This window comes from Pseudochaenichthys georgianus, chromosome 20, assembly GCF_902827115.2.
Source record: "Pseudochaenichthys georgianus chromosome 20, fPseGeo1.2, whole genome shotgun sequence".
NCBI lineage: Eukaryota > Metazoa > Chordata > Actinopteri > Perciformes > Channichthyidae > Pseudochaenichthys > Pseudochaenichthys georgianus.
Window position 1 is genome coordinate 22509251 of NC_047522.1, and position 23675 is coordinate 22532925.

General features: G+C 43.3%; 2 protein-coding genes across 8 annotated transcripts; one reads left to right on the forward strand and one right to left on the reverse strand.

The window, feature by feature from the left end:
- Positions 1-249: 249 nt before the first annotated feature.
- sec22c (SEC22 homolog C, vesicle trafficking protein) lies at positions 250-7945 on the reverse strand. Its single transcript, XM_034108650.2, has 7 exons — positions 7705-7945; positions 6957-7168; positions 5419-5582; positions 4892-5071; positions 4690-4808; positions 3813-3878; positions 250-2916 (listed from the first exon to the last, which is right to left on the reverse strand). The coding sequence occupies exons 2-7, from the start codon at positions 7136-7138 to the stop codon at positions 2716-2718; spliced, it is 912 nt and encodes a 303-aa protein (XP_033964541.1). The 5' UTR covers positions 7139-7168; positions 7705-7945; the 3' UTR covers positions 250-2715.
- Positions 7946-8165: 220 nt separating this feature from the next.
- nktr (natural killer cell triggering receptor) lies at positions 8166-23068 on the forward strand. Of its 7 annotated transcripts, XM_034109024.1 has the most exons (17): positions 8166-8265; positions 9691-9763; positions 10236-10310; positions 12549-12656; positions 12926-12970; positions 14046-14133; positions 14739-14768; positions 15730-15875; positions 16273-16486; positions 16582-16728; positions 16824-16911; positions 17286-17434; positions 17515-19839; positions 20846-20923; positions 21513-21572; positions 22272-22373; positions 22477-23068. In XM_034109024.1, exons 2-17 carry the CDS (start codon positions 9706-9708, stop codon positions 22523-22525), a joined length of 3762 nt encoding a protein of 1253 aa, XP_033964915.1. In that variant the 5' UTR covers positions 8166-8265; positions 9691-9705; the 3' UTR covers positions 22526-23068. The 7 variants fall into 7 exon arrangements, 6 of the variants coding, with proteins under 6 accessions (XP_033964915.1, XP_033964917.1, XP_033964916.1 ...); XR_011645103.1 differs by lacking the exons at positions 8166-8265; positions 22477-23068 and adding an exon at positions 21973-22167 and having other exon boundaries at positions 9568-9763; positions 22272-22357; XM_034109025.2 differs by lacking the exon at positions 8166-8265 and having other exon boundaries at positions 9569-9763; positions 17539-19839.
- Positions 23069-23675: the final 607 nt, after the last annotated feature.

Sequence of the window (23675 nt, forward strand, 5' to 3'; positions counted from 1 at the left end):
AAATGGGGATTAAACTGTGAAAGGGCTCCATCTAGTGAAATATTGGAAAAAACACATGTACTGTCCATCGTTTGCTCCAAGTCCGACTGTGAATTAACAGCTTTCCTTATCTGGATGTAGCATATACTTGTACTTTTAAATTACCTTTAAAAGTACAAGTATATGCTACATGAGCCTCATAATGAATAATCATTTTCTCATAATTGGAAACACAAATCAAAGACCGACAAATGGGAAAAAAGACACTGTTTATTAATGAAATGTCAGTTTTACCACAGCAGGAAAAAATAAAGCCCTGTCGTCACCAGTGTATTTGGCAGTTACATTTAATTACATTACTTGCCATTATTCCCAATAGGTTGCAGCCACAAAATAAACAATATCAATCTAATTAGAGTCCAATTAGATACAAAGCATTCAGCTGACTGCTTTGTAATTGAACAAGATTAAGAAAATGTCCCGTTAAACATACCTCATTCAATAATTTAAAACCGTTTCCTGTATTCTGATCACACTTAAGACTTTTAGAACAAAATATTAAGGGAAGGCTTCCACATGTTTCTGCTGTACAGTGCATTTCTCCTGCATGTTATTCACCTTCATAATCTACTAAATGATCCTTCATTTCCATTTCAAATGTTCAAATATCTCCCACATTATTTTACAATTTACGTGTCAAAAAACTTGTTTTCAACAGTACAAATGGTGGTTCAGTAAAACCCTCTTTTTTTATGAAAGATATTACAGATTCACTAATTATATGCACAGAAAATATAAAAAAATTATACTTTTTATCTGAAATTGAGCCAGTAATAGACCATTTAGAGCAGGGGGGTCAAACTCAATTTCAGCATCAGCATCAGCATCATGGTTGCACTCAAAGGGCCGGTTGTAACTATATAAATATACATATATAAATATATATATAAAATAATGTATTATATTACATTATCAGATAGGGTAATAACTTCATAATTAACTACGTCTGAAAGCAGAAATCGAGGGCAAATAATTGCGCATGTCACAAAATGAGATGCATTGTGGGATATGTAGTGTATGGGCAACCTGCTTCTGTAAAGTGGCCTGTAACCGTATAATAAACGTGTTATATTCTTTGCAAGTTCTTGCGGGCCACATCAAATGAAGTCGCGGGTCGGATTTGGCCCCCGGGCCTTGAGTTTGACACCCCTGATTTAGAGACAACAGTTTACTCCTCAAAGCCAGTGTGATTCTCACAAATCGCCAAACGTTTTATAGGAACAAATTGAGTTTTGTATTAAAAGGCTCCTCACTCTTTGTACTAACTAAAAGTGACTTTATCTAAACTATTTCTACATTGTGAAGGACGTTTGGATTAAAATTCCCTCCAACTTTCTTTGTAAAATACTTACACAATGCCACAACGGTACTTGTTTGTCAAACACAATAAACTAAGAAATTAATTCCCATGCTTAACAGATATTAGTGCAACTGTTAAGCTATAAATAAATGAATATCTAAGAAGCTAAATACCCAAAAACATTAAAAATAATTAAGTAAAATTAGACATTTCCTATTCGTTTAGCAGCACTACTGTTCTATATTCAAACATCGATCATAAAATGTGATTTCATGTTTATAGGAATCTGAGAACTACATACAGTCAACATAAAATCAGGATATAAAAAGCTGAACCCGATATGCAGCACATTCAAGAATGATCGCCGTAACCAACGCAAAACAAATCTTAGCCTAATAGTGCAGTCCAAATAAATAAACTCCGACTAATTTCCAAACTATTTTACCCATAAAACAGTGCCTTCATATTTATACCCGCAGTTTTTACAATTTAAAAATGGCGAGATCAGTAGAAAAAAGAATCTGCTTTGATCGTACAAAAATGTAGTTGATGTGATAAATGTCTCTTAATATAACATGCCTTAAACATAATGAATACAACACTTATATTCCCTCAGTATTGAATGTAGTCATTAAACAATACGGAGCCCTTACATTTGATCCTTTGCAATGACTAGCTGAGCACTTGCCGGTGTATAAGACAACACAATCAAACAAAATCAAACAATATTTTTCATACAATAAGGCGCGAAACAAACCCCAGATTAATAATTACACCTCTGCATTAGGGTTTTGCTGAAGCCTAATGATTAAATAATGCAAAATACATTTTTTAAAAAAGCTGCATTGTCCGCATTACCCGACTGTTTCTGACCTCAAATGAAACCCACCATTACCAAAGCAGATATACCACTACTAACTAACTAGCATATGTTACAATCACCAACTGTCACTCAGCGTTGTGATCACACGGAGATAATCAAACCCTGGAAAGCAGAAATAATACTGAGCCGTACGAGAGCTGACATGCTTAAAAATAGCAAGTAGGACTGGATTGTATCTTCATGAAAGACTTTGGTCAGCAATTCTGACAGAAAAACAACTTTCCTAAAAAACATTTTTGGAACAGGATGGCACGAACATTTTGTTTCTAAAACCTCGAAGCTTTTGCAGATCATTTTAAAGTTCCAGAAATAGTCACTTTCATTCTCTTGAAAACAAATGTACACAAAGTGCAAGTACATAATGTATACAAGAAAACATCAACTTGTAGTTATAATTGTCCGTTATGACACAACACGAATGATTTGATGATAAGAACCCCTCTTCATACCTCACGCTGTGCGCGCTGCAACGTAGTAAAATGTCCTCTCGTCCTCAGACTCCACAGTCATTGCTTCTGTCGATGAGTTTGCGGCGGAGGATGAGGAGGGTGGAGATGCAGGCCACTGAGATGTGGAAGAGCAGCTGCCACGGGTTCCTCAGGCCGAGCAGGCAGAGGTTGCATAGGACGATCACACTCAGCAGAGCGAAGGACTTGTGTTTCTTCAGAGAGGAGTGGAACAGGTAGAGGTGGCACTGCGAACACAGAGGTCACATGGTGTCTGTTAGAACAATATCACTCGTCCCCGGCTTGAGCTTCAGCCTCAGGATCCGAGTGTTTCTGATCCTCTCCAGAAGGGAAGGAGTCATCACATACAGAGCATCAGCTAGTTCCTGAGCAGTGTCCTTCACATGCTGATATCCAAGAGAGGGACACAGTCACAAGATGGAGGAATACCGGTTATTCTAGGTAATGATACATCCTGTCACGTACAAAATACTGAGGTTTTTCTCAAAATGTTGGTGTTTGGACAATTTCTCAAAATTCGGACTTTTTCTCAAAATCTCAAAATTCTATATTTTTTCTCTAAATCAAAAGATTCTGACTTTTTTCTCAAAATCCTGTATTTTTTCTCAAAATTCTGACTTTTTACTCAAAATCTCAAAATTCTGACAATTTTTCTCAAATATCTGACTTTTTCTCAACATTTTTACTTTTTCTCAAAATTGAATACTTAAAAATGTTAATAATCCCTGGTCCCCGGCTTGAGCTTCAACATCAGGATCCATGTATCTGTGATCCTCTCCAGAATGAAAGGAGTCATCACATACAGAGCATCAGCTAGTTCCTGAGCAGTGTCCTTCACATGCTGACATCCAAGAGAGGGACACAGTCACAAGATGGAGGAGTAGAAAGCAGTATTCAATGTTTACTTCAGATTAGCTCCACGTCAGAAATGAGCATGCTTGATGTCTCTCTCCATAGAGGCTGGATCATCATGTTAATCCCATATGTTCACAGCTACAGTTGGGATACCTTTGTTATCATGCTACTCTCATGGAAGAGCACATTCAGTATTATCCCAACAGTGTCAGAAAGAGACGACACAGGTGAGTTTCTCCGTGACCATATAAAACTGAACTATATTTACCTGACACACACAACAGGCAAACGCCAGCAGAAACGCCACCACGTTCCAGATGCCTTCATAATCGTCCTGAGTGTGGAGAGGGCACAAACTGATGATTTGACATCATTTGAAGCACTTTTATTTCAGAGTAGGGCTTATTCACACAAGAGTGATAAGTTTGCAGTTTTACACAGACCTCGTTATTATCAAGCTTCCACCGCAGTACTGGCCGCTGTGTATTAGCATGTTGCCGTGAAAGCATTAGTGTGATAATAACGAGGTCCGTGTAAAACTGCAAACTTGTCACTCTTGGAATTAACGTCGGCTTATTCAAGAACTTTTTTAAATAAAGTCCCCAGCGAAACATGGGTGTGTTCCAGTGAGTGCGTGAGAAAGACACCGTGCAGCATAGTTTCTCTTAAACCAGGGGTGTCAAACTCAATTTCATCGCGGGCCACATCAGCATTATGGTTGCACTCAAAGGGCCGGTTGTAACTATATAAAATATATATAAATATATAATATATATAAAATAATGTGTTATATTACATTATTGCCCCTGAACTGGATTATTATCGGATAGGATAATGACTTAGTAATTAACTACGTCTGAAAGCAAATAATTGCAAGTCTCTTCAGTGCGCATGTCACAAAGCGAGATGCATTGTGGGACATGTAGTTTATGGGCAACCTGATTCTGTAAAGCGGCATTTAATCGTATAATAAACGTATTACATTCTTTGCAAGCTCTTGCGGGGCCGCATAAAATGAAGTCGCGGGCCGGATGTGGCCCCCGGGCCTTGAGTTTGACACCCCTGTCTTAAACAATAAAACACATCAAATATAATGTATGAAGCCCAATCATGCTAGACTCCTCTATGGACATATCTGAAGTTACCTGAAATGTGTACTCTATGAGGTGAACACCACGGATTATGTTCAACGACGCACACACGATATTAAGAACCAGAGAGAGGATGCCTGGCGCCGTCACTGGCTCCAGTCTAACGTTCGGACCTGAAAGAAAGTCCCCATAAAAGCTGTTAAAAGGACGAAACAACACAGACTAATACATGCTATGTTGTACAAGTCAGTCGGACCTGATGCAGGGCCTTGCTCCAGGTGTCCGTTAGCAGTGCCGTTGGTGAGGTCCACTTCCTCCAGGTTAATTTCTTGCGGTGGATGGATGATCAGATCCCCCTGGACCTCTGCCAACGTCACCTCCAGCGCCGGACCCCCGCTCTGGTTGTACTGCTGCTTCAGCTTCTGAATGGTGCTGTCTGTAACATATTAGTTTTTATATAATAGTTTAAAATATCTCTTATTTGGTTTTTCCCACACACAATGCAGGTGCTATATAAACCAAAAAACACGTTGACATGATAAACCCCTCAGACCCTCCCACCTCTACCAGTACTCGTCAAAAAAGGAGAAAGAAAGGTTCAACTACTTGAGTATTTGTCATAGCACTTCTTCAGCCTAGTTGTTGGATGTTTTCTATATAATTCCTAAAGTACTTATCAAAGAGATGTGGCTTTCTAAAACATCTCAACACAGGAGCTTTGTTTGTGATTCCCCAAATCCTCTGATCCGCCCGAATGACCAACAGATTTCTCCTCGGACTCACCAAATTCCAAAAACGGATAAGGCCTGTCTGCCAGGGACACAGCCGTGCTATTGAAGCACGTTGTGAACTCCCAGCGCAGGTCTTCCAGGAAGCAGAAGGCCTTCGCCACAGGGAGGCTGCAGTGACACACCGTCATGTAGGACACTCCCTCTGAAGAGATGAAGCTGAACAGGTGAGAGCAGAAAGGCGTTTAGTAGACAGACACAGCGGGACACCGACGCCCCCGTGATCAAACATTCTCCTGAACCTCTGCAGCAGCGGCAGCGGTGTCCAAACTACGGCCAATTCAAAAGGTATAATGGAGTACGGCCCACAAATGAAACTTGTGCTCGGCTTATATTGTACTTCTTGAATATAAATGTAAACATATATCACACGGTAGTATTCATGTGATAATGAGACCACTTTTCAAAGATATTCAGTCAATTCAAGTTGGAAACATTTTCACATCTTAGTTGATAAGATAAAAGTGGTGAAAACGGCAGAGAACATTGCCAGGACGGAGCTGCCATCCGTGGAGGGCCTTTACTCCCAGCGGCTCAGGAAGAAAGCCCTCCGGATTATAAAAGACCCCCGCCATCACCCCAGCCACAAACTGTTCAGTCTGCTGGCGTCCGGCAGGCGTTACCGCAGCATCCGGACACAACCACCAGGCTCAGAGACAGTTTCATCCCACAGGCAGAAGGTGGAGGAAACCCTCTTTAATGGCCACACATGCAGAGCACAGTGAAATGTGTCCTCTGCTTTTAACCCATCCTAGTAGGAGTCTAGGAGCAGTGGGCAGCTATTGTACAGCGCCCGGGGAGCAATGGGAGTGAGGGGGGAAGGGGGGTGTCCGGTGCCTTGCTCAAGGGCACCACGGCAGGTGAACTGGGACCTCTCCAAGTAGCAGTCCACACTCCATATTTTAGGTCCGGTCGGGGACTTGAACCGGCAACCCTACGGCTCACGGTCCAAGCCCCTATGACTGAGCCACGGCCGAACAAAAAGACTGTTAAACACCTGAACATAACATTCATCTGCTACTTAGTAATTATGTATCTATGTATATAATATATAATTCCAATAGCTTGCATATAGACTCTATTTCACTTTTTTAAAAATATTTTTCTTTTTGTATTTACTTTTTAATATTTACTTGCACTATATTGTTCTGTTTATCTGTGTTATTGTGTTGCACCGTTGGAGAAGCCTGTGACCTAAGATTGTCATCGACATAACTACTCTGTAGCTACGTTCGTATGACAATAAAGAACCTTGAAGAGCCCAATGACTTATTTCCATAACAAGCTTGAAACACAACCTTCCTATTTCTCCTTATTATAATCAATCTGACGCTTCTGTTTTACGGGATGAGCTGCCAACACTCAAAAGCATCATTTACCTACATCTGATTGATTTAGCTAACTTATAACTGAACTTATGAGGCGATATACCTCGAGTGAGCGGCCCAGCCCTTATGTGGCCCTCGGTGAAAACAGTTTGGACCCCCCTGATCTACAGACAGTCTGCTGCCGCTTTGTTTCCTGAATCCTTACAATATGTTGAGCTCCTGGCCCTTGACGGTCCCTCTCTCAGGGAATCGGGCCAGGCTCTTGCTGATGGTCCTGAGCTGCTGCTTCCTCTCCTGGAGCTCTCGGAAGTGTTCAAAGTCTGTGGAGGCCGACAGGGGGAGTCCATCCCTGAGCCGAACCACGAAGGCAAACAGGATCAGAGGCATGATCCACTAGGTCCATGGAGAACACACTGCCTGCATGGGGTGAAGAGCAAACCATCAGTGATGCTATGTTAGGGCTGCATGTTAATTTTCTTGAACAAATCCATTCATCTTTGGTCTAAAAAATATAAAATTGTTAAAAAAAACTCATGTCTCTAAAGGCACCTCTGACAACTCTAAATGTCTTATTTTGTTGTTTATTTACAACTTTTTTTGGTTTGAACATTTAAACATGATCAAAATAGTTGCACATTGATTTCCTGTGTTTGACTTCCTATATCAGTTAATCAAAAGCTACATCAAATAAAGTTATATGAGCTACTACTCTTGGAATAGTTCTGGCAAAAGATAAACATGAAAGAATAATGTAATAGTCCTGTTTTCTTTGCATATCAACATACACTAGCTTCAGCAGGTGCACACATGGACTGCCAACTGGGTGTGTATTACTAGTTAACTACGTATGTTGTTCAATTGTGCAATATTGATACAAATGCCCCTGCTTTTAAAACAGTAAAAAATATCAGTTTATGGTTATTCTATAGGTGTAGAAACACATAACACCTTACCTCAGTATCATGGGTTTCATGCTGCACTTTGTGACTTAGCTCCTGGAGGCTAGCTTGCTATAGCATCATATAATGCAGCAGTAAACCGGCAAAAAGCTCCACATACAAGTTACAATTGCGTACTTTCTAAATACAGAGATTTAAACATAAAACATGTGTTATAACATTAGCGGAAGAAGTTATATTTAAATTAGCAAACGAGCTAGCTTCACATATTCTTCCGGATACAAAAGAACCACAACAAATGCACTACGGAAACAAGGGAGGGACCAAACATTCAAAACCAGTCGGGTTTTTTTATGTATCTTTTTTTAAATTATTATTTCATATTTCTGCATCTGATGAGACGATTATAGTATGCAAAATGTATTATAATTATATGTCCTTGAATAAAAAAATTAAGAAAAACTGAAAAAAATACTAATCTACTACGGAATCTACAGAGGGTCAAAAAACTCAAAACCAGTCGTAGTCATAATGCAGCGCAGCAACCCTTTCACTTAAAAGCGAACTTAGCACCGTCAGTGACTAGCTGATTACTTGGCTAGCTACTGTGCAGAGGTGAGTAACGCTTTGTGTTTAGCACATTAATATCAAGCTGTTCTTTTTTAACATCTCGTAACATGTGAATATTAAGTGCGAACTGTGAGCTATTGGACGGAAGAGAGCTAGCTGCTAGCTGTTAGCACAACCATTTTGGAAGCTTCAACGTTTTTGTTTACAATATTTAACATTTAAATATTTGTTTTCTGTCACTGGGAATAAACATGTCGTAATTTAAGATTGTTTGCGGTATTGACTGTTAGCTGTTATACAAATAGTGCATGTTGACATTAGTGGGTTAACAGTTTCGTGTGAACTGTGTTTTGATCAGCTGTTCCTTGTTTTTGATTGACACCATTTGGGATGGATTACATTTTGACTGCTTTTAAATCATGTATTAGTCACTGCGGTCTTCATGCCCTGGAGGAGATCTAGTTTAGGTCACTGGTGTTTATTATAAGTTAACTAGGTTGGTTTCAAAATGTTGCAATATTGTTAAATGTTGCTCTGCTTCGAAAACAGTAGCATTGCAGATTATGATCAATTCTATAGGTGTGCAACTAAATAACTGATAATACTTTGCACAATTCAGACTTCTCCTTGAGTTGTTGTGAGTATTGCTTATTATTACAATGTCTACATCAACACATTCAATGTAACACGATAAGGCTATTAATACACTGCATTCCCGTCAACATATTTGTATTAGTGTGAAATGTGAATGCAGTAAAACTCAGCTGCACTGTTAGCTGTGAATGTACATACAGCAAACACCAGTGATAATCAAATACTGTTTGACCTCTTATCTCTTTGTCACACTACTACACCCAAAATACACAGTCATTTCATAATTACAACATGTCAGCACAGGGACAAAGCATTTCCTGAACAACACGCACCCTGTGTATTTCAAATTGTGAGAAGATTAAGCTTTTAATAAATCCAGACGTTGCTGACAGATTATTGGACGCCCTGCTGTTTTGCCAGCAATCCACTGTCCAGCAGAGAGGATGTATCGGTGTGTGTGTGCTGCTGACACACCACATATTAGAGTGAAGATATAACAAGTCTATTGTCTTTATTACAACAGGAGATACAAACAAGTTGAGGCAGGGTGGGTGTTGTGAATTTCCGAATTTCAGTCAATCTAGTATCAGCGTGTTTGGGACATTTCACACATTGACACCAAGTAGAGAGTGGAAACGAGGAAGCAGCGCCATGCTCGACTTGTGATACGCAAAGCCAATACATCTCCCCACAGACTTCCCTCACCCCCTCCCCTCTTTCTCTCTCCTCCCCTTTCTGTTGCTCTCTGTCTTTCAGTCTCTCTACTTTGCCGGCACACTTCCTTTAAATATTCTGTACAGCTGACCGCTCCTTAAAGAGAAGTTCTTTCTCATCATGTTTCCTGCTTAGCTTCTGTGGTTTTATTCTTCATTTCAGCTACCTTAGGTGACAATGGGGGTGAAAGACCGCCCTCAGTGTTACTTTGATGTGGAGCTCAACCGGGAGCCAGGTAAGAGCATTTTTGAAAAGTATAATATGTAAACAGCCGATAACGGTAAAGTGAGATCATTAAAAAATATGTTTTTACTGTATGTATGTTGTGGTTTTGTTACTTTTCAGCTTTGTGCAACTGATGTGAATTTAAAGACCAATTTAAAGGCCTCAGGTAAAAATAAACGGTCATGTTTGGCCAAGGAGAGCTATCCTCCAATCAGGATGTGAGGGGAGTTCTCCATTTGCTCCTGGCTATAGAAAAGTGTTTACAAAGTCTGAGCTTCACCGCAGGATTCTTCTCACAATTGGAGGCCACTCAAAAGTGTGCAGCGTAGTAAAAAGGATGCTACTCTTAATTGCCTCCTAAGGCTATTACTGTGCCATCCCTCACATGTTGTGTAGCCCCACGTCTACATTGACAAAGCCTCGTATCGTTAAACATGAAAAAGATGATGGTGTGCGTTAATATTCTTGTGTGTGTTTTACAGTCGGACGCATTGTCTTTCAACTGTTTTCGGACGTGTGTCCCAAGACGAGCAAAAACTTTCTGTGTTTGTGCACTGGTGAGTAGAAGCATTGCGTAACCGAGTATGTGTACAATAACAACTAAAACAAGATAACCCTGTAAGAGAACACGGAAGGAACAGTATGTCTTTGCGTGGCTTATATGTAATGTGCTGAAAGCGCCATGTCAGCAAGAAAACTAATAAAAAGATTTTGAACGAGTTGGAAAAACAGAGCCACAGTCAGAGGCAATCTCTCCGATTTAATAGAGATATTTGGGATTTAAAGGCAACTGTCTTTCTGTTCCTCATTACACTTCAGATATGTTTTCTTTCTGTCTCCCAGAAACAAAAGAAATCGGCAAATATATAAGAATATAAACGGAAAGTTAGAGCAACAACATCATGTAGACACACCCCTCGTTGGTGTTGAGGAATGTGTGTGTGTGTGTGTGTGTGTGTGTGTGTGTGTGTGTGTGTGTGTGTGTGTGTGTGTGTGTGTGTGTGTGTGTGTGTGTGTGTGTGTGTGTGTGTGTGTGTGTGTGTGTGTGTGTGTGTGTGTGTGTGTGTGTGTGTGTGTGCACGTACACACACAGTGACAGATGGCGTCACAGGAAGCCGCTGTGTCTCCTGACTTTAGATACTTCATCCCGCCGAGCAGGACACGCTGTACTGTAGTCGCCGCGCTCTGCCTACAGCGAGCCATAAATCTGCAAACCGGCTGCAGATCCGTCCTCGCTCTCATTTTTCACCCCACCTGGCCGCGGGAATGCAACGCTGACAAGGGCAGATAGGCTCGTTAGTCTGTTCCTTTTCCTAGAACACACACACACACACACACACACACACACGGTGATACACACACACAACCCAGGTCTCTAATGTGTCCTTTTAGCAGGGGATGGGCTCATAAGAAACCAAACCCTTGGAACAACATTTCGAGAAGATTAGCAACCTAATCTGCCCATTCTAACAGCGAGCCCTCTGTACTCCAAACACACCCTGAAACACATCTCGTGAAGTCTCTGCACACATGTCTCTTTTCACCCCAGGGAAGGGGAGATCCCGGGGGCTTTAGATCTGGGACGATGTATTCTGTTTTCTCTCCAGAGGAAGGGTAAAAGCAGGAGGCCAAACAAAGGCATCTGCTTTATTGAAATCGACTACATATTTGCATTTATTCCCTTCTTTAATTGACGTGGCAGCATGTATTAGACCACATGCACAGGGTGTACATCATTCTAATAATAAGGCTTTATTTGTTTAGCGCTTTTCATACACAGCGATACACACAATAAGACACTAAAGACAAGATAAACAGAAAAAATCAATTAAATTCAGGTCAAAATAAATACTGAAGATATATTTTACAAGGAGGAAAAATAGGCAAAACATTTTGATAGTAATAATAATAATTCAGAACAGAAAACCCACACAGTAAACGTAAGAAGGACATAAGTCAAAAAAGTTATAAATACGCTAAATATTAAACATGATATTTAAAATAATTAGATCAAATTGAATTCAAATATATCATTTATTTATAATAACAATATTAATAATGATAATAATAAAGATTAAAATAACGATGAAAGGGGGATGTCTCTGATTAAAAGAATATAATATCTGTTTGCAGTTGTTTAAAAATGGCCACTGAGTTTTCCTCTCTGACATTTCCTGGCAGTGGCCGTTTCTCAATGTCGAGTAGAGCTGCTGCAGAGCCACTATGTCAAGCATACTCCGTCATCGAGTGGCGCCGAAGGACCGTTTAAATGCCCAGCATTCGGCGCCACTCGATGACGTGGTGTACTTGAAATAATAACAATACATTTTATTTTTAGGCGCCTTTCATGACACCCAAGGACACCGTACAATTTAAAAAAAAAAAAAAAAAAAAAAAGAGGCAACAGAACAAGATAAAAACACAAACAGGAAATCATGGAGGAGACAGTCAAGTGGACACAAATGAAACATATAATGGGGAGCACTACAGTGAGTAAGCAGATTTGAACAGGTGGGTTTTTAATTGGGATTTGAATAAGGTGGTTGTGTCTGACTGTCGGGTGTGCGGGGGGAGGGAGTTCCAGAGTCTGGGAGCAGTGCAGCTAAAAGCCCGAGCACCCATGGTGAAAAAATAGTGGCTCTGCAGCAGCTCTACTCGACATGGAGAAACGGCCAGAGTGTTCCGGAGTGTGTAGTGGATGTGAACGACTCGATATGCAAAGGAACCTCCTCGAGTAGCCGCTCTGTCATGCTCTGTGTCGGGCGAGAGCTCAGTTAACATGCGTGTGATTTCAGGTGAAAAGGGAACTGGTAAAGTCACCGGGAAAAAGCTGTGCTTCAAAGGCTCCACCTTTCACAGAGTGGTAAAGAACTTTATGGTCCAGGGAGGCGACTTCACCGAAGGTAATAATCCGCTTCATATACTCTGAAAGTGTGTTTTACATTACATCCAATGGGAAGCAACACGGCTGTTCCTAGATGTTATTCGGTCTGACTGAGAGGAAGTAAATACTCTAAATAGATACTTTTCTTAGTTTCACAGCAGTTACATTCTGATAGAGATATACGCGTCCAACTGTGTTCGTATTAGCAGCCATTATTCACTTGCGTCGAGAGCACTTTCTTTTGATGCCGTGCAATTATCTTCAATATTTTATTATGTTGGTTTCCAGGAAATGGAAGAGGAGGGGAGTCGATATACGGCGGCTACTTTGAAGGTAATTTAATATTACGTAATACACAGTCTCATAAATGTTCATCTAAATACAACCGAGCTAATTCTGCATGACCACAATGCTGCATGTTGTGCTGATAATGTCACTTTCCTACCTTTGACCTTTGACCTTTTGTCTCGTGCTGTCTTCTATTGAGTCGTGGGCTTTATCAGATGAGCATGGAGAGTAGGTTTTCTCTCTCTCTACGATCTACCTGCCTAAAATTTTCAACATATTCTTTTATTTATAGAGTGGTCTTTTGCAAAATGAGAAGGTAAGAGATGTACACAGCTCAGTAACACCATGTCCACACTGCCCCCCCCCCCCCCCCCCACCCCTCTGTGAGGTTTCACTCAGGCAGCTTCCTGTTAGACGTCATGCCCCCCCGACGCAGGGTGCTAAAGTTACTCTCTGTTACATACGTGCTATTTAGGCGGCAGGGTTCTCTGCAGATGAGATATTTAGCGCCCTGGACACATGTAGATATAATACTTGGAACACAAACTGGAAGCATTTTAAATAACCTTTATATTTGCAATTGGCTTAATGACTTGGAGCTTTTCTCATTACATCTGAGTCTGTTAAATCAGAATCTCAAAGCTTGTATTCGTCCCACGGCGGGGAAATGTACAACTTTATAGCAGCAAGGTAAATTATAATTCAAACGTACGCACACAATGGGCATGAAAATAGCATAATAGGGCCATTTATAGAATATTAACATGTAAGTACACCATGGTTAAAAATAAAGTAGCATTGTTTTAAGCGAGTGAACATATACAAATATTAATTGTGAAGTAGAAAGGATGGATAATCTATCTCAAGCAACTCCAAGCAACTGACCTCCCATTTAACTGAATTGAACCCAGCTTCTCTAACACCAGCTCAGAACATAAGTTGTATTTAACTTAAGCTTCAGAGAAAGACTAGACACTTAAAAAAACAACACATCCCTTTCTGGAAGGACTGGTCGGTGAGGTTTGACGGTTTACAGTCCTGTTCTCCCCTGAATATTTCCGCTGTTCTTTACCGGAGAGCACACTGTGAGACGGCGCCGTTTCTTCTCTGCTCCCCACAGATGAGAACTTCCTTCTCAAACACGACAAAGCGCACCTGCTGTCGATGGCCAACCGCGGGAAGGACACCAACGGCTCTCAGTTCTTCATGTGAGTTCCACTTTGAAACCCCTCTGCACCTTTTTAATACCATGTCACTGACACGATCTATTCACCTCTGTCCCGTTTGAAACTGTAAAGTAGAATTTGCCATTGAGTGACAGATTCTACTTTGTGCAGCTAGATTTTCAAAGTGCACAGAAACATGGATTCATTAACTTTTTTACCTACAAATGTGTTACATTTTTTCTCTTGCCGTTTTTGTGTAAAATTTACAGAATCTCTAGCATCCTGCTCTTCCAAGGTAATGTGTCTCCAAGGCTGTGTTTCTCTCTCTCCTGACTGTACTCATCTTTAAGTATTCTGCAGAGTGTTTATTATGTTTGGAACAACATTCATAAGTGGCTGAGGTTATTGTAGACTTCACTAAAACACCCATAAGATGGAAATGAATAAAGGAGGAAATGTCTACAGACTGCCTTCCTCATATTTGCATTGTTAAACAAATGTAAAAATCTGCACCTATTCTTCAGTAGCGCCCACACTTTGATGAAGTTTCTTGTTTATTCTCATTCCTCTCCTTCTTTTCTCCTACTTCCATGTCCTCGTCCTCGGTTGACCTTCCTCGGCTTCTTTGCTGAATTTCGCACAAACAGCACAACCAAGATGGCGCCTCATCTCGACGGGTAACATTCAGCGTCACTTTGGAACCTATATAAGCATTACAATACAATGGCCTTAAGAGCCCTTTAAAACGTGGGTTTCTTGATGTTATTGTGACAAATCAATCAATCAATCAATGTTTATGTATAGCCCAATATCACACATGTTACATTGGTCTCAGTGGACTTCACCGTTTGTACAGAATATCAGTATGACAATACGACACCCTCTGTCCTTAGACCCTCTGTCCTTAGACCCTCTGTCCTTAGACCCTCACATCGTACAAGGAAACACTTCCAGAGAAACCCCACAGTTTAAAGGGAACATGGGAGAAACCTCAGGGAGAGCAGCAGAGGAGGGATCCCTCTCCCAGGACGGACAGACGTGCAGTAGATGCCGTGTGTGAATTGAAAAGATAATACATTTTACAGCATATAGACCGAATGTTAGGAAATGCATGTGTCTGTAATGAGAAGATGAATCCACGAGGATTTCAGCTACAATCCTGTGGGAGCCATCAGGGAAGTAGTGTGATGAGTCAGGCAGGACCACAGAGACAGGTTCAGCCACGACTCGAAGTCCAGGACTCGGATCAGGACTCAGATCAGGACTCAGATCAGGACTCAGGACTCAGGATCCAGGCGTAGATAGACACCAAAAAGACATTTGGGGAAGCTGGGTTATTCGGAACATGAGAGCACACGGGTACAGACGGAGAGAAGGAAGAAGTCAGGTGCCCCCGACAGTCTAAGGACTCTAAGCCTATAGCAGCTAAACTAGCGGCTGACTCTAATCAGCCCTAACTATAAGCTTTATCAAAAAGGAAGGTCTTAAGCGCACTCTTAAAAACCGATAGGGATCAATGGATCAATCAAAGACGTTTTGGTGCGTAGAATAGTCTGGGTTTGTATGCTGACTTCATTAAAGACACTTAAATCATATAATAATCCCGCTGCTGTAACATGCGTTGATGTTGCGTTGCAGAGTCCACGTCGTCTTCGGCTCGATCATCTCTGGTTTCGAGGTGATCAAGAAGGTGGAGGGGCTGAAGACCGATTCCTCCAGCAGACCCTACGCTGACGTGCGAGTGATGGACTGCGGACAGCTCTTCACCAAGTCCGCCAACGACGGTGAGGTCACTCGGATGTACTTGAAGCTGTTACGGTTGGCCTCGACTGGGAGTGCGGTCTGTGAGTCTGTCGGGAGATCCTAACCGATGTTAAATCAGACATCCAGTTCAACGGCCCGAGGGGTTCCTTACAAACACATCTCTAGTTTTGAATAGCTTGAATAGATGGTATTAATAACTTATCAGTGATGCATACATGAGCTTCATACCACTTTGTTTGCCTTTGTTGTTGCCTCTGTGAAGTTCAGCTGGCATCGTCCCAGCCGACTCTGCCAGCTTTCACTTTCCCCCGACATACCGAGAGCAGCCAAACAAAGCCTCGGTTGTTGCAGCGCCACACCACCCTGAAAGTGACTCCTGGCTTCTGACCTTTCTTTCTTTCTGCTTTCTTGCTCCAGTTCTCGAGGGCAAGAGGAAGAGAAGCTCCCACTCTGCCGACTCGTCCTTCTCCTCCCACGACTCGTCCTCTCGGTACTCCTCGTCTGAAAATGAATCGGGTGAAAAGCACAAACATCACAAGCACAAGAGCCATGCAAAGAGTAAAGGCTCCAAAAGGAGAAGAAGGGAATCAAAGCAGAAGGAGAGCGTTGAAGTTCTGCCCTCCAATCAGAGGTACCGTACAAATCAGGAGGAGAAGCCACCCGTGGACACGACTCACTGCTGGGTTCTTTGCATAACACATTACTGTTTTGCATGTGTGGCTGTAGCTCTCCCAGTGCTGTGGAGGTGCTGGAGGTGGAGCAGAGCGGGAGGAGAGAGAAGCTCACAGTGCGCCCGGAGGAGATCCCCCCTGTGCCGGAGAACCGCTTCCTGCTGCGACGGGACGTGCCACCTCAGGAAGTGAAGGCGGAGATGTAGGTTTTATTGGATATATGTCATCTTACACATCGTAACAGTGACGACCTACATATTAAGTGTCTGTGTTGACTTTGAAACTTGATATTCGCAGTGTGGAAACGGAAGAAGCGTGTCCTTTAACTGACCCGAAACCATCAGTCTCCAAGTCTGGACGGAAGATTAAAGGCAGAGGAACAATGGTAAGCTCACATCTACATAGTCTGCTTTTCATTTGAACCTGAACCACTAGTTCCAACGTTCGGTTAGGGTTTGGTTGCACAAACAAAAGCGCTACCATTGCTATAAATAATTGACCCACATCTACATCTGCCCTATTGTGCTTTTTGTAGTCCTAAATCTTTAAGCACAGCCTCGGTGAGCGTTAAGAGTTTTCACTTATTTGTATCAATGCGATAGGAAGTATCACACCGACAGAAATGTAGTAGTCGTTACCAGGACAAAAACAAAGCCATGTAGGCCTGCTTTAACTTCCTTACAAGTACCACCACAGTGTTGGCATCGAATATGGGTTATTGTGACATCCCACGTATCCGTATATTTTCCTTTTTTGCAGAGATATCACACCCCGACGATGTCCAAGTCTCGCTCGGCGTCAGTGGAGGAACGGGGCAGCAGCGAGACTCCGCCACACTGGAAAGAGGAGATGAAGAGAACCCAAGTGTACCAACCTCCGAGTATCGAGAGGTGGAGCAAAGGAGACAAGTAGGACTCAACCTGTTTACCGTTTCCTTCAAACATCAGATTGTTCTCTGTTTTCCTTCACGCATCTCTTGACTTAACAGATTGAATGACCGTTCCTCAAGCAGATGGGAGAACAGGAGTGACTCTGCGTGGTCCCGGTCTGCAGATCACTCCTCGGATCGCGGCTCAGAGAGATCGAGCCTGCCGCTCCAACCGAAGAAAGAGAAGAAGAAATCCAAACACAAGAAGAAGTCCAAGAAAGGGAAACGCGGGAAGAAGAAGAGCTCAAAGGACAAACCTCCAGAGCCTCTCGCTACCGTGAGTGAAACGCCAGCGTCGTCAGAGAGGAAGTCCAAGAGATCCCGGTCGTCTTCAAACCAGCGGGACTCCTCAACTCAGAGGAAGCTACGGTCCTCGCCTTCATTTAGAGACTCAAGATCCTACTCTCGATCGTCCTACAGCCAGTCCAGATCCAGAGGAAGGTCTTACTCGAGATCCAGAAGCCGTTCGAGGTCTTTGTCTCGATCCAGATCTCGTTCCTATTCTCGATCCAGGTCAAGATCCAGGTACAGGTCTAGGTCCTCGTCCAGGAAGAATAGTTTATCCCCGAGAAAGATGAAAGGTAGTAAGCCCAAAGCGGCCGCGATGATGCCCGAGAAGCTTCCAGACAGCAAAGCCCCGCCTCTTCCCAGACTCCCAAGTGTCCCGGCTTCAGAGAGTACCCCCGTGATCCCGATGAGCGACAGCCCCCCGCCGTCTCGCTGGAAACCAGGTCAGAAGCCCTGGAAGCCGTCGTACGTGCAGGAGGTTAAAGCAAAAGCAGCTCTCGGCTCGTCGTCCGGACCAACTGTAGCCGGTGTTACAGAAAAAGCTCAGACTGCCCTGACACCAAAGTGTCCGTTGGTTGACTCTGAAATCCACAAACGCAGCAGGTCTTACAGTCGCTCCAGGAGCAGGAGTTACAGCAGGTCCTCCTCCTACAGCGGGTCGGACTCTGAAAGCTCCAGAAAAGCACCAAGCAACAAAAGAAACTCACTGGACAAGGAATGGAAAGAGTATTACAGCTCCCTGAAGAGGGTCAACAGCGTAGATAATTACATTTCGCTCGCGAGTAGTCAAGATGCCAAGTCTGGGTCGAATAGTCCGGATGTCTCAAAGAGATCGCCGGATCAAGAGGGGAAGCAGCTCGGCTCAATGCCTGCGGAGAGCTTTAACAGCCGGTCTGAATGGGACAGTGACACGGAGAGAGGGAGCAACAGCGGGGCTCGGTCAAAGAAGCAGAAACGAGCCGTTCAGGCCAGAGAAGTTCTCGAGAAGAAGTCGTCCGCGTGGAATTCGGAAAGCGATTCGGATCATGTGCCCGCCAGGAATTTGGCTATATCTGAGAAAGAGGAAGGGGAAGCTAGTTCAGAATCAGAGTTTGAGACCTCCAGGAAAGCTTCTGGAGAAGTGTCTGCGCCAAAGACTGCCAAGGCTGCTGCCAAAGGTCCCGAGGAGGTCGCGGAGAAACACAAGAGCAAGAAGAAATCCAAGCGTAAGCGAAAACACAAGCGGCGGCGCGAGAGCAGGAAGGAAAAGGGAAAGAGATCCAAGAGGAAACACCAGAAGCTCAAAGAGACGTTCCACTGGCAGCCTCCTCTGGAGTTCGGAGAGGAGGAGGAGGAGGAGGAGGAGGAGGAGGAGGAAGAGGAGGATGAGACCAAACGAGAGAAACAAAGTCCCGGGAGAGTTCTCAAAGAAAAGCTTGTTGTGGAAAAAATAACCTCGAACCCCAAAGAGGAAAAGATTAGGAGAGCGAAGGAATGTATCAACGAGAACTCGAAACACGTTGAGTCTCTTCTTCAGCCGTCCAGCAGGAACGGGGCTGAAGTACCCGTCTTCGACCAGCAGGCGTCTTTAGACGATATGGACATCTGTACGCCAGAGCATGACGCCGAGATTGTGCAACCAACAGATCTTTCTACTAATGCACCTGAATTAATCGTAAAGCCTACCTCAACGATTTCAGATAACGCTTTACCTCAAAGCAAAGACCCCACTGCGCCCTCCTCTGCCGGACTGCAAGACGAAACCCGCGGAAAACCTCCCGTCGTTAACTTCAAATGGAGGCCTTTGAAAGGACCGTCAGCCCCACAGAACGTCGCCATGGCGCCCGTCAGCGTGGTGCGCGTCCAGGAGGTCCAGAACGCCTCGGCGCCGGGAGTGAAGATGGAGATAAAGAGCCAGAGCCGGGTGCGTCCGGGGTCTCTGTTCGACGAGGTCCGGAAGACGGCTCGGCTCAACCAGAGGCCGAGGAACGAGGAGAGCTCCAGCGAGGAGAGGTCTCCGTCCGCGGGGACGACGCGATCCCCCAAGAAGTCTCGAGGCTGGTCCCGGTCCTCAAGCCGGTCCAGGAGCCGGTCCCGGAGCTCCAGCTACTCCTCCAGGTACAACAAGGACTTAAAGGTCACCTATTGTGCAAAGTCCACTTCTTCATGTCTCTTCTACATCAACATGTGTCCCCTCTTCTTCATGTCTCTTCTACATCAACATGTGTCCCCTCTTCTTCATGTCTCTTCTACATCAACATGTGTCCCCGCTTCTCCATGTCTCTTCTACATCAACATGTGTCCCCTCTTCTCCATGTCTCTTCTACATCAACATGTGTCCCCTCTTCTTCATGTCTCTTCTACATCAACATGTGTCCCCTCTTCTCCATGTCTCTTCTACATCAACATGTGTCCCCTCTTCTCCATGTCTCTTCTACATCAACATGTGTCCCCTCTTCTCCATGTCTCTTCTACATCAACATGTGTCCCCTCTTCTTCATGTCTCTTCTACATCAACATGTGTCCCCTCTTCTTCATGTCTCTTCTACATCAACATGTGTCCCCTCTTCTCCATGTCTCTTCTACATCAACATGTGTCCCCTCTTCTTCATGTCTGTTTGATCCATTTCTATAAAAACCTGTCTGAAAATGATCTGATCAGATTTTGGTCACTTTATGATGTCATAACGATGTTTTGTCTTGTGTAACCATTAGCCAATCAGCAACCACGGTACCCCCCCCCTTATCACCTGAATCTCCTCCTAGAGCACCATTGAGTTCTTTGTAACCAAATCTCTCTCAGAGGGGCGTGGGGAGGGGCTCCTTGTTTTCATCTGAAGTAACAGACAGAGAATCAGCACTTTGGAAACAGGGCTGAAACAGAGGGGATTCTGGGTAATGCTGCAATGATCTGCTTGGTGTTTCAGCCAATCAGAGACAGGCTCTGTATATATCTGAGGCCTGTGATATATTGATGAAAGTATAATAAGGGACCTTTTTAATGAATAACGCCAGAGGGCAAAATGTCTCTTTTAATCTAAGAGGTCGCTCACGCTTGGCCTAAAAGAAGCGAAAACCTTTTGTACTAGAGTTCAAATGTAATTTATAACACATTTTCTTTCAGGAGCCACAGCAGGAGTCGGAGGAGACGGAGAAGAGGGCGGTCGCGCTCTCGTAGCACCTCATATCGAAGGAGTCACAGGTACCCAACCCTCTCTTTATATTTCTCCATCGTGCGTCTAAAGGCGCGGACACACCGGGACGAGTTCGACCGTCGATAGATGTCAGGCCGTCGATGAGCGTCCTGTCGCCCGACTCAGATCGGTGTGTCCCGCACCATCGTGTCTTTTCGGCCGTGCCGATACTGCCGGCTGTCGGCAAAATAAATCACTGATTGGCTGTTCAGCTTAGCGAATCAGAGCATGAGAAGCTAAACGGAAGTGAAGAAGGCACGCACAGACGGCCATTATTTTTCATTTTCCAATACCGCACTAAACGTGTTTTCGATTATAAGTCGTTACGTGAAACGGCCTCTTTTGAAAGACGAATACACACTACCGCCGCCTGCTGGTAAGGAGAGTTATTGCCACTCACGCATGCGCAGTGCGTACATGCTACTTGGCCGTCGGCTGAAGTCTTTGCGGTGTGTTGCAGTGCGACTTTTTGGCCCAGACGCAGGAGACGTGAGGCGACACAACAATCGGGTCCGTCGGGACGTGTTCTTTGGTGTCAGTTTCGTGTGTCAGGGCCTCTTTCTAACCGTGTGTGTCTTTTTCTCTTCCCTCTTTCAGTCGTACGTACAGTCGAAGTCGTTCCAGAAGTCGCTCGCGTCATCGCCGTCGGAGATCAAGGTATGTTAGCTTTTTAATGAGCTAACTCGAAAAAATAAATCATGTGGGGTGTCACTTAGTGATAAACATGCTCATGTATATAAGGTTTCATAGAAAGAATGAATGCTGAGTAATACACTTTCAGGATTATTCTGTCATGATAGAATATTATTGATTAACTTCTCTTCCCGAATCAGAAACAGGTTTATTACCAGGTAGGTTGACACGTACGAGGAATTTGACTTGACGTCGTGGTGCGTACATAAAAGTAAAAACACAGATAGAGAACTAGAAAAATATTTAAACATATAACAGTATTTACCGTACTTTTCGGACTATAAGCCGCGACTTTTTTCCCCATTTTTTTTTTTTGTACAGCTAACGGCCACTAGGGAACCTCCTAAATCTATGGATCTTACAGGTAAAATTAACCACCTTTAACACTATGGGCTCGATGACCGGTCCGCGCCCGCCACCTTTAAGAGGCGGGCTCCAGCAGGAAAAGCTGGAGGACGGAAAAGAGTGAGACAGGACGCGCGCCAAAGTAAAAGTGGAACCGAGAGACAGAACGAGAGCAAGACAGACGGACAATTTAGCTGCTGCGGCTCATATGCAGGTGCGCGTTATAGTCCGAAAAGTACGGTACATAGAAATGGAATAAAAAAAATAAAAATCACTTCTAGCAAAGTGATGAAATGATATCTCTGTATGTTGACGCAGGTCCGACTCCTACGACAGCTATTCCAGTCGGAGTCGCAGTGCGAGCAGGAGGCGAGGGCGCCGGAGGAGTCGCAGCCACAGGAGCTCAGAGCGCCGGTCCCGGTGAGAAGCTGCCCAAAGTCTCAGTCCTTCATGCATCTGCATTTTAGATTATCGCCATATCAAAGTAAGCATTTCACATTGTCTCCTTCATGTTTTTCCGCAGGTCCTCCCGCTCGTCCAGCCGCAGCTCGTCCAGCAGCCGCTACAGCTGAGAGGAAACGAAAAACCACACAGGCTGGACACAAAAAAACAGATAAAGCTCAGAGGAAGAGTTGTATTCCTTTTGTTACATGTTTATAGTGGGACAGTCTTTGAGGAAATGAATGTAAATAAGTAAACCACTTTACAGGCGGAGCTTCTTATGAAGTGACTGTCTGTCAAAGCTGACAATAAGCTATACAAAATGTTTTTATGAGAAAAATGTCCATATTTTATACTGTATATTTTGTTTATTCCTTTTTAACTTGTTCTTCTTAAACTGAAATGGATACTTATTATTCTGTAAGTGTCTAATCCGCTCAGTTCTGACGTGTTTGAGGAGTTATAGGTTGAAGTTATGCCTTAAATTCAGATTTTAAAAAGTTATTGCTTTTTGTAGCAGTGTAAAGCTTTATTCAAGCTGATTTATGTTCATCTCATTCTTTATTATTGTATCATGAATGTTAAAAGCTGTACTCAAAGTATAGTCTCTCTGATTTGCATTGTATTCAAACCGTTATGAATGTGTATGCTGAATAAATACCACAGCATCTTAAGTCTCTCTGTTGTTCCTCACTATGTACAGTAGATGGTCAGTTAATGGACTACCTTTACAATGGCGCCATCTACCTTTCAGAACTGCATTGTATTTTTATTTTCATCCTGGCCAATTTAAGTGCATGTATGACATGTGTCAAACATTACAAATGCACTGACCAAATACTAACTGTACTCTTCTGACGATATAATCTTAGATATTGTGCAAAAAAGAAATGCAATCTCAATTTGGTGCTTTATAGAAATTTAGAAAAAGGGAGTCTATTCAATTGCAAATCCTTAATTGAAAAAACATTTCAAATATGTGTGTACACTAAAAACTGATGGTGCTGAACTCTTGTCTGTCTATACTGGAAAATATACCCCAAAAAGTAGAATCGGGCCCCTGTGACGAAGGTGGCTTCGTCACTATGGACTGACGGCTTCAGGCCGGGTGATGGGGCACTTTATTTGCGTGATTGCACAGTGTTGTCTGTGGCTGATGATTGTGTGCACCTGGTGTCCTGTGTTGTCTCCTCCCCCCTCCCCCGTGTCTTGTTGTGATGATTGGAGGGTGGGTATTTTAGGCTCTGTTGCCCTGTCTGTTGAGAGGGCTGGGTGTGTGTG